The sequence below is a fragment of the Physella acuta genome, unplaced genomic scaffold (assembly GCF_028476545.2).
Source record: "Physella acuta isolate Inbredline_101_S28 unplaced genomic scaffold, ASM2847654v3 ptg001056l, whole genome shotgun sequence".
Taxonomy (NCBI): Eukaryota; Metazoa; Mollusca; class Gastropoda; family Physidae; genus Physella; species Physella acuta.
The window spans coordinates 39,491-50,125 of NW_026732573.1; the positions used below are offsets into that span (position 1 = coordinate 39,491).

The 10,635-nt window shown below is 40.9% G+C and overlaps 1 protein-coding gene across 1 annotated transcript; it reads left to right on the forward strand.

Annotated features, from left to right (window-relative positions):
- The first annotated feature begins 1,502 nt into the window (after positions 1-1,502).
- On the forward strand, positions 1,503-8,015 carry LOC131955129 (uncharacterized). Its single transcript, XM_059319107.1, has 5 exons — positions 1,503-1,605; positions 2,871-3,227; positions 5,485-5,657; positions 6,819-7,050; positions 7,758-8,015. Exons 2-5 carry the CDS (start codon positions 2,892-2,894, stop codon positions 8,013-8,015), a joined length of 999 nt encoding a protein of 332 aa, XP_059175090.1. The 5' UTR covers positions 1,503-1,605; positions 2,871-2,891.
- The last annotated feature ends 2,620 nt before the right edge of the window (positions 8,016-10,635 follow it).

The following is a 10,635-nucleotide window of genomic DNA, read 5'->3' on the forward strand; positions in this document are numbered from 1 at the left end:
TTTCCCCCATCTCTCCCCCCCCCCCCCCCCCCCCCCCCAAAAAAAATAATCCTGATCACACTTTACCAGTTTGACAACAAACAAATTTAAAATTACTTTAACAGTTTTAAACTAAATGATGGCAGCAATCCCAACAAGCACGAAGGGGTTGGTGTGTGTCAGATCTAAAATCTAAACTTGAACTTCTGTGTTGAAAGAGAGAATGTGTCAAACAGGTGTGGAAACCTAGTCGTAGAACCATCATACAGAGCACACATATTTGCATGAATAAAAACACAAATAATCAAAATGTTATATCACATGGCAATTGACATCCTACCTAACTTATAAAGCAAAATATAACAAAATGACCCTCCCCTTCTCTACTCCCTTCGTATAATTTATCCATTCAGTTTCTTCCAGGCATCTAACCCCCCCCCCCCCCCCCCACCCGAGTAAAAAGTCTGGAAGCGAATAATGTCACCAGCACAAAGAAGACATCCAGTGGCGTAGCCAGATCAGGTGCCACCCGGTGCGCCACCCCCCCCCCCCCCCGGAAGAAAAAAGTATGTGTGTACGCATGTGTATATGTTTTCAAATATTGTTTTCTTCTGGGTGTATTTGCCCACTTTGCTCTTAGAAGACTATTTAATTCACTCTAATTAATCATTTAATCAAGTGAAATTATCATTTTTCTGTATATATTTTGCTATTTTTTCCTTGGTGTCACCCCCCCCCCCCCCCCACCCGCGACGCTTCTGATGACATCTACTATTTTTTACCTTTAGATAATCGTGTTCTGGACAAGTTCATGTCGAATTTTATGGGCCAAGTTCGTGGGATGTGTACAGGCATGTGTCAAACTTTTTTTATTCTATTTTTAAATTCGATTTTATTTTAGAGTCCAAGGTCTATTCCATAAAATCTTAGTAAATGTCGATTCTTGAAGAAAATCAAATCACACAAGTATCGAATCTCATACAAATCATATCGAATTTTTAAAATATCGAATCGACATACAAATCCTGGATCTCTGAATCTAACAGGTATCGAATCGAAAAAAAAAATACCCGACCTGAAAAAATAATGTGCCTGAAAAATTTCGTATCTGAAAAATATCTAATCACACAAATACAAAAGCTAAAAATGCATCTGGTTAGCAACGAATCTATCAGAAATTGAATATGACTGATATCGAATCTAACTAAGCAGAGGCGAGGGGGTGGGGAATGGGGTACATAAGTTCTCGGGCGCCAAAATGGGTTGGAAAAACAAATTAAAATCTCATTTTAGTTGCAGTTTTGCATTATAAATATAAAAAATATATGGGGGGAGTGCAAATTGAAAGTTTGATGGGGGTGCAAATGGAAAGATTAAAGGGGGTGCAAATTGAAAGTTTGAAGGGGGTGCAAATTAAAAATTGAAAGTTTGTCCCCGGGCGCCGGGAAGGGTCGCTACGCCTCTGTAACTAAGACATCAGTACCATAGTACCGGCGTTGAATTATTCGCAGCAAAGATTAGGCCTGCATATCTTGAAAACAGGTGTGTTCTTTAAAAAAGCACAGTCTAGACAGCGTGAAGGTGTGCTGAAATTTTATTCGGTTCTGGTTTAATTATTTATCTCAGGTAAGGGCAATGCTACTGTTACATTACACTAAGGCATAAGCATTAAGTAGTTAAATACATTTTGCTTTAATCAACAACTTTACTTTCTGCCGCAAATTTTCGTTTCAAAAAAATAAATAAATTGTTTATGTTAAGTAGAGAATAATATAATGTCTGTGTTAGAACTATTAAATCGACTCTAAAAACAGCATCAAACCAACAATGTTATTTTATTCAAATATACACGTTTTCTTATTAAAGAGACATAAATAAATGGGTTACACAGCAAAACTTTTAAGCCCAATTACTCTAGCATCCGTATACCGGTATATTAGATCAAATAAACTTTTATATGGTTAAAGAGTATCTTACTAAAATAACGAGATTAAAACTGCTAAGCTGTTCAGAACCAAGATCTCGATTATTATATAAGTTACTTCCCATATAAACATTTAAGAACCAAAGATGATAACCTATAACTATATTCGCTTAAGTCGTTAAATATGCAAACGAAATACATGAATTATTAAATTAACAAATTGCATTAGTTTAAACATTTATAAATAATGAATATCTTAAATGTTAATGTTTATTCTTTATACTACATCAATTTTTAAATTATCAGTAGACACTAGTTTGAATATAAAACTGTTAGGTGAGTTCAATATTTGATGTATTGACTAACGAATGTTCGGCTACTTAAATGGTTAAACTGTTGATTAATAACTTTCTATAGAAATTTTCTTGTTTTTTGTTGTTGTTGTTTTTTTTTACAGATACAATTAATTTAAATATTCATCAAATTTTAAACCATTGACACTAATTTGAAAATAAAACTTAGCTGAGTTAATTTGTTGATTTATAGACTTACAAACGTTCACTTTAACAAATGCTGATTCACAGATGTTATTGAAAACATTTTTTTTTCTTGACAATTATCTATACATCTTAGGAGTTCAAAAAACAAGGTGAAAATCTTATGTACCGAAAGTTAAATGTTCGTGGAAAAAACACTCAAGTAATACAGTTTGGTTAAGCTTCTGATAGATCTATATCATAAAAATCTGGTTTTAATTTTTTTTTTTTTTTAAGTTTTATGCGCTATAAAAATCTGGTTTAAATGTATATTTTGTTTAAACTTTCAGACACCATAAAATTCTGGTTTAAAAATATTTTTTGTTTAAACTTTCAGACACCATAAAAATCTGGTTTAAAAATATTTTTTTATTAAACTTTCAGACACCATAAAAATCTGGTTTAAATGTAATTTTTGTTTTAACTTTCAGACGCTAAAAAATCTGGCTAAAATGACCGAAACAATTTCCAGCCAGGTGAGAGAGGATCGGATCCCTGAACAAAAAGTGTTCGATGACCTCGTGTTTCCTCTCGTCTTGGCCAACGACACAAACGTCCTTGACCCTATTCAAACGGCGAAGCAAGCCTGCGATTGGTTGGCGTCTCAGAAAGCTAATATCGAAAGTCAGCTGCTAAAACATGGCGCCATTCTCTTTCGGGGATTTCCGCTGCAGAGCGCGCAGGATTTCGACGACTTTGTGACAGCCTACGGTCTGGAGTCTCTTTCCTATGTGGGGGGCGCCGCTCCAAGGGTGAAGGTCACCGAAAATGTTTTCACGGCTAACGAGGTAAGTCTCTGTACTCGTGACGCCATGCGCAGCCCTGACTTGCGCCTTTTAATGATTGCGCATGATTTTAATATTACACATGTCTGTATGTGTATTTTTATTTGTACTCATGATTAATTTCGTAGTTCTCACTTGAAATTCAATAACATGCATATATATATATATATATATATATATATATATATATATATATATATATATATATATATATATATATATATATATATATATATATATATGTATATATATGTGTGTGTGTGTGTGTGTGTGTGTGTGTGTGTGTGTGTGTGTGTGAGGCAAATATATATATATATATATATATATATATATATATATATATATATATATATATATATATATATATATATATATATATATATATATATATATATATATATATATATCACAACCTCCACTTTTGCCCCCAAACCTTTGCACCAAACACTAACCTATACTCTTCCCCCAGCCCACCTTTACTCTCAATCCCATAACCGCCACTAATCTCCACTTTCAAAACTTACTTAAACTCTAACCCACGCATCAGTAACCTCAACTCTACCCCCCCCCCCCACATCACCACTTACCTCCAGTCTACAACCCCCCATATACACACTAACCTCCACTCTACCCCCCACACCACTCTAACCTCCACTCTAGCCCCCCCCCACCACTCTAACCTCCACTCTACCCCCCCCCCACACACCAGTCTAACCACCACTCTACCCCCCCACACACCAGTCTAACCTCCACTCTACCCCCCACACCACTCTAACCTCCACTCTACCCCCCCACACCACTCTAACCTCCACTCTACCCCCCACACCAGTCTAACCTCCACTCTACCCCCCCCCCCCACCACTCTAACCTCCACTCTACCCCCCACACCAGTCTAACCTCCACTCTACCCCCCACACCACTCTAACCTCCACTCTACCCCCCACACCAGTCTAACCTCCACTCTACCCCCCACACCAGTCTAACCTCCACTCTACCCCCCACACCAGTCTAACCTCCACTCTACCCCCCCCACCACTCTAACCTCCACTCTACCCCCCACACCAGTCTAACCTCCACTCTACCCCCCCCCACCACTCTAACCTCCACTCTACCCCCCACACCAGTCTAACCTCCACTCTACCCCCCCACACCAGTCTAACCTCCACTCTACCCCCCACACACCAGTCTAACCTCCACTCTACCCCCCACACCACTCTAACCTCCACTCTACCCCCCCACACCAGTCTAACCTCCACTCTACCCCCCACACCACTCTAACCTCCACTCTACCCCCCCACACCAGTCTAACCTCCACTCTACCCCCCACACCAGTCTAACCTCCACTCTACCCCCCACACCAGTCTAACCTCCACTCTACCCCCCCCCCACCACTCTAACCTCCACTCTACCCCCCACACCAGTCTAACCTCCACTCTACCCCCCCACACCACTCTAACCTCCACTCTACCCCCCCACACCAGTCTAACCTCCACTCTACCCCCCACACCAGTCTAACCTCCACTCTACCCCCCCACACACCAGTCTAACCTCCACTCTACCCCCCACACCACTCTAACCTCCACTCTACCCCCCACACCACTCTAACCTCCACTCTACCCCCCCACACCAGTCTAACCTCCACTCTACCCCCCACACCAGTCTAACCTCCACTCTACCCCCCACACCAGTCTAACCTCCACTCTACCCCCCCACACCAGTCTAACCTCCACTCTACCCCCCACACCAGTCTAACCTCCACTCTACCCCCCCACACCACTCTAACCTCCACTCTACCCCCCCACACCAGTCTAACCTCCACTCTACCCCCCACACCAGTCTAACCTCCACTCTACCCCCCACACCAGTCTAACCTCCACTCTACCCCCCCCCACCAGTCTAACCTCCACTCTACCCCCCCCACACCAGTCTAACCACCACTCTACCCCCCCACACCACTCTAACCTCCACTCTACCCCCCACACCACTCTAACCTCCACTCTAACCTCTATACCACAACTTACTTTCACTCTAACCCACACACCATCAGTAATCTCAACTCTGACCCCACCACCACATCACCACTTACCTCCAGTCTACACCCCATACACACACTAACCACCACTCTAACCCCCACACCACTCTAACCTCCACTCTAGCCTCCCATCCATACTTACACTCAACTTCCTTCGCCCCCCCCCCCCCCCTTTACACCATTACTAAGCTTGAATCTGATCCTCTCCCCCCCCCCCCACCCTCACAGGCACCTCCAGAAAAACGAATTCCGTTTCACCACGAGATGGCGCAGGTCCCCGTATCTCCCAGCATTCTCTTCTTCTACTGCGACATCGCGCCACCTTGCGGGGGGCAGACGCCACTGGCCTTGTCAAACGTGATCTACAGGTCAATGCTGGAGAAACACCCTCAGTTCGTCAGGTAAGTCGCCATGACATCACCTTTATCAATTTAGTCACCCTATTAGTCAAACCCGGAAGTCTCGAGTTCGAATCCGGGTTCAAGTCAGTAGACCGTCCCTGAGTCCAACTCTAATGGATACAGAATTTCTTCCAGGCATCTCTTCGGGGGGTCGACCCCCCAAAAAAAAATTCTACCGCCCCCCACCAACCCCCCCCCCCCCGAACGAAATGAAATTTATATATACTTTTAACAGTGTCCGCCCCCCCCCCCCCGAAGGAAAGTCTACCGCCCCCCCCCCCCCCCGGCCCAAAATTTCAAGTGCCCCCACCCCCCGGAGAAAAAATTCTGGAAGGAACACTGAATGGGTACCTAACTCACGTTTGGGAAAGTAAATGCGGCTGGGCATAATGCTGACCACACTATCTCTTCATATGCCGAGGTCACTGAAACAGGTGAACTCTACTCAGGTTTGAAAGGGAACTTTACCTATTAGTCAAACATTACTGATGCACTGGTTCTGTGAATGTAAGTCAATAACCTTTCTATAGATGTTCTTGACACTAATCAGCAGCTGTAATCATTTTTAGCAACGGCCGTTGCGTGTTGTTGTATTTTTTTTTACTGCGTTATCTTATCAAGCATACTTTACCAGAAACAAATCCGCTGAGTTTTGAAGTCGAATCCGGTGGGGTTTTGTATGGATTCTGTGGGGACGGGGTGAAAGTTTCCCCAGTCTGCGGGAAGGGGTTGAAGCATCATTAGACCAGCTTCTGGGGGAGGGGTCAAAGTTTACCCCCCCCCCCCCCAACGTCTGAAAGGGAGTGGACATAACCCAAGTCCAGCGCCATCTAATGTTTGAATTACTCACCACAAATAAAACACAATAGGACGTGTAAGTAGGTCACCAACCAGTTCTATGGCTCATGCAGGTTTTATTGAGCCGTGGAGCTGGTTGGTGACCTACTTACCATCCCTAATAACCCGGGCCAGAAATTTACAACGATTTCTTCGTCCAGATATTCACGCCTCATTCTGTTACGAGAAATGAGCCCTGACTCAATTACTGCTCATAAACCTTCACTGACTCCTTTAAACATAAACCTTCAGTGACTCCACATAAACCCATACTGACTCTATTAAAACATGACGCCAACTGACTCCAGCACTTCGACTCCTCAGAGACCTGGAGGAGAAAAAGGTCCAGTACACGCGGGTGCTGCCTGAGTTTGATGACCCGGACACCCCCATAGGGCGCGGGTGGCGGTCCACGTACCAGACGGACGACAGGGGCGTGGCTGAGGTCAGGTGCCGGGAACAAGGGACGTCATTCGAGTGGTTGCCGGATGGATGTTTGAAAACCGTCACGGCAGTTTTACCGGCAATCCGTGTGGATGCACGAACCGGGAAGAAGGTGATCAATATTGTTTTGTTGTCTGTTTATATATATATATATATATATAAAAATCCCTACTGCCTACGTCATTGGGCTGCGTTATAATATATGGTATGATGGTAGGAAAGGGAGGGTTAGGGGGGGGGGGGTTATAACCCCTCTCATGGACTCACACCCATTTATATATATATATATATATATATATATATATATATATATATATATATATATATATATATATATATATATATATATATATATATATATATATATATATATATATATATATATATATATATATATATATATATATATATATATATATACATATACATATACATATACATATGAAAAAATATTTGAACCCCTCCCATTACCAATACCTGGCTACGCCACTGTCCCAACCCATTTTGATATAAGCCAACTTTGACAACACTAAGCGTCAGTGTTTCTTCCAGACTTTTTTCTCCAGTGGGGGGAGGGGGGGGGGGGGGGGGGGCACTTGAAATTTTTTTTTGGGGGGGGGGGGCGGGACGGACTAAAATTTTCGGGGGGGTGGAGGGCGGCGACACTGTTAAAAGTATATATTGTCTATATAAATTCCATTTCTTGCGGGAAAGTGGGGGGGGGGTAGACTCTCTTCGGGGGAGGGGGAGGGCAGAGCCCCGCCGAAAGTGAATCCTGAAAGAAACTCTGCTAAGCGTTAGTTTTTATGTAACGTCCAGATGTGGTTCAACTCCATCATCGCCGCCTACAGGGGGTGGCAGGACAGCAGGAACTCTTCACAAAAGGCCGTCACCTTCTCTGACGGCACCTACATGCCACCGCACGTCATGGACGATTTGGATCAGATTTTTGAAGAGGCGGCGGTCGATGTCACCTGGCAGAAAGGGGACGTTATTCTCGTCGACAACAGACAGGCGCTGCACGCACGTCGGGAGTTTACGCCACCTAGAAGGATACTGGCCGCACTTGGGAAATAAATTTGTAATATATATATATATATATATATATATATATATATATATATATATATATATATATATATATATATATATATATATATATATATATATATATATATATATATATATATATATATATATATATATATATATATATGCATATCCGGTATTTTATGTGATTGTGTAGTAGACAGAAATAATGGCAGTTACCTCCCGTTTGTGAATGAAAATCAAGGGACGCTACTTTAAGTTTCGTAATTAAAGAATTTTTTTTTAAATAATAAAAAAAATATTTAAAAAAAAAACTATAAAAATGCTGTTTGTTGGTTTTTTTGTTTTTTACATTGAAAATATATATACATAATATAATAGTATAAACAAAGCACGCCTCTACAATTATGATAAAGAAAATATAGCGCACGCTTTGTTTACGTTTAAATACCTCATATTCATAAAACAACGTAACGCATCTTAAAATTGCACGATTTGTAACGCGTTGCTGAAATCTTTTTAAAATATTACGTCAGCCTTTGTTCTGAGACCGCAGCAGCGCGCGGGGCGGGTAAGCTTGTCAAGTCTATAAAAACAGAATTTGTAACATTTTAATAATGACAACCAGTACGGTCTATCTAAATCTACTTTAGCCATTACTGGAGGGTTTTTATCGTATCTAAAATAGTCGTTGTTCACTCAGGAAACTGTGATTTAACATGTTTTAACTTGCTGTAGTTCAACAAACAATTGCAACAGGTATGTCTACTTTTTGACCTTTTGGTAATCGTGTTCCGGACGAAGTTTATATATATTTTTGTATAATTTTTATGGACCAAGTTCGGGAGCTATCTGCGTCATGTGTCAAGCGGTTTTTATTCTACCTTAGAATAGAAGATATAATCTAAGACTATATCTATTATATTACTTTTTAAGAGTACAAGATCTATTCTATTAAAAACTGAATTAGCTATTCTTCATAACACGATAATGGGACGGACTGGCCTAGCAGTAGAGAGCTGGTCTGCTAACATGTAAGTCTCGAGTATGAATCCGGGTTCAAGTCAGTAGACCGTCCCTGAGTCCACCCAGCTCTGAAGGGTACCTAACTCACGTTAGAGTAAGTAAAGGCGGCTGGGCATAGTGCTGACCACACCACCCCTTTATAATATTTATATGCCGAGTTCACAGAAACAAGTGAACTCTACTTCACTTACCACGTGAGGTTTGAAAGGGAACTTTACGTACTTACATAACCCGATACGATGATAGAATCTGATCAATATTGAAAAATTAAAATATCGAATCTCACAAATATTGAATTTGACATACAATTCTGGTCCTCACTGTATCTGACAATTTTCGAATCTGACAAATGAAACAAACAAATATTGAACATGTTGGATATATATTCTAATTATTACACCGATACTACAAGTGACGAATTAAGTTGGGGGAGGGGGAATATGGCAGCTGCCCGAGGCCCCGGACTTCTAGGGACTCCCGAATTTTCTCTCTCACAATTTATATATAAATTGTATATAATAAAAGATTTAACTCGCGTATTTTTAAAATTAGAAAATCGATTGTCATAAAATTTGAGTATTTTTTTTTAGTGAAAACACTGAAAGCATCTCTCAGGTATCGATATTTACATCAGCTGTCGCCAATTGGTGATCACACATTGTTTACGTAGGTGAATTCTTCGTCATAAAATAACCAACCTTTTTATTTTTTTCAATATCAACTAAATCAGTTGGGGAGGGGGGGGGGGGGAGAGGTGTGCGTGCGTGTGTGTGTGCGTGTGTGATATCCGCCACTGTACCGGCTCCTGATTAATAAACCACCGCAATCAGCAATGATTACATTTATCTTGATAACGTGCATGTTCTTTTTTTTTAAAAAGCGCAGTCTGGGCAGTTGACATGTGTATTGAAAGCATTTCAGTTCAATCATTGCTTTTTCTCGTTATCTCCGGTAAAGATAATCTTACGTTACATTAAATAACAAACGTAATCATTAAGTAATTAAACATTTATGTTTTAGTCAGCAAGTTTACTCACTGCTTCAAATGTTCGCTACAATGAACATAAACTGTAGGGATGATAGTATTAGATGCTCCTAAAACTGTGTCAAACCAACAATGTTATTTTATGCACAATATATGTTTTCTTTTTAAAAGGACATAAAATAAAATGATTTACACAGCATTAATTTTGTAATTTAAAACCTAACGAGCCGACCCGCGGCATATAATACGCCGCTATTTAGTTGTTTTATTTTCTACTTTTCAGTAATTCATAATTTGTGAATTCGATAGTACCAATCCTGCCACTGAATATATTTGCTTTAAAACACTGTCAGTAGCTCGTTAAGAACTATAACCCCCCCCCCCCCCCCCCCACACACAAGTAATTTGTGAAAAAAATTAGCCAAGAAGTACTATCGAGGTTTGGAGCCTCTTCCCAGACTGGGGGGGGGGGGGGGGGGAGGGGGCTCCGCCCTGAGGATGAGGGAAATGTTATACGGTTAACGAAGTAAGTTTCTGTAGCCTACTTTATTAGTTTGCATATTTTCATTAATGCTCATGATTTTAAAAGCACACACATTATGTGTAGGCTATACATTGGTTTGATGTACTTGTATG

Excerpts from the sequence above, each read along its gene's own strand:
- LOC131955129 (XM_059319107.1), top strand. The coding sequence starts at position 2,892 with ATGACCGAAACAATTTCCAGCCAGGTGAGAGAGGATCGGATCCCTGAA. Across the intron at positions 3,228-5,484 it reads ATGTTTTCACGGCTAACGAG|GCACCTCCAGAAAAACGAAT; the intron begins GTAAGTCTCTGT and ends CCACCCTCACAG. Across the intron at positions 7,051-7,757 it reads ATGCACGAACCGGGAAGAAG|ATGTGGTTCAACTCCATCAT; the intron begins GTGATCAATATT and ends TGTAACGTCCAG.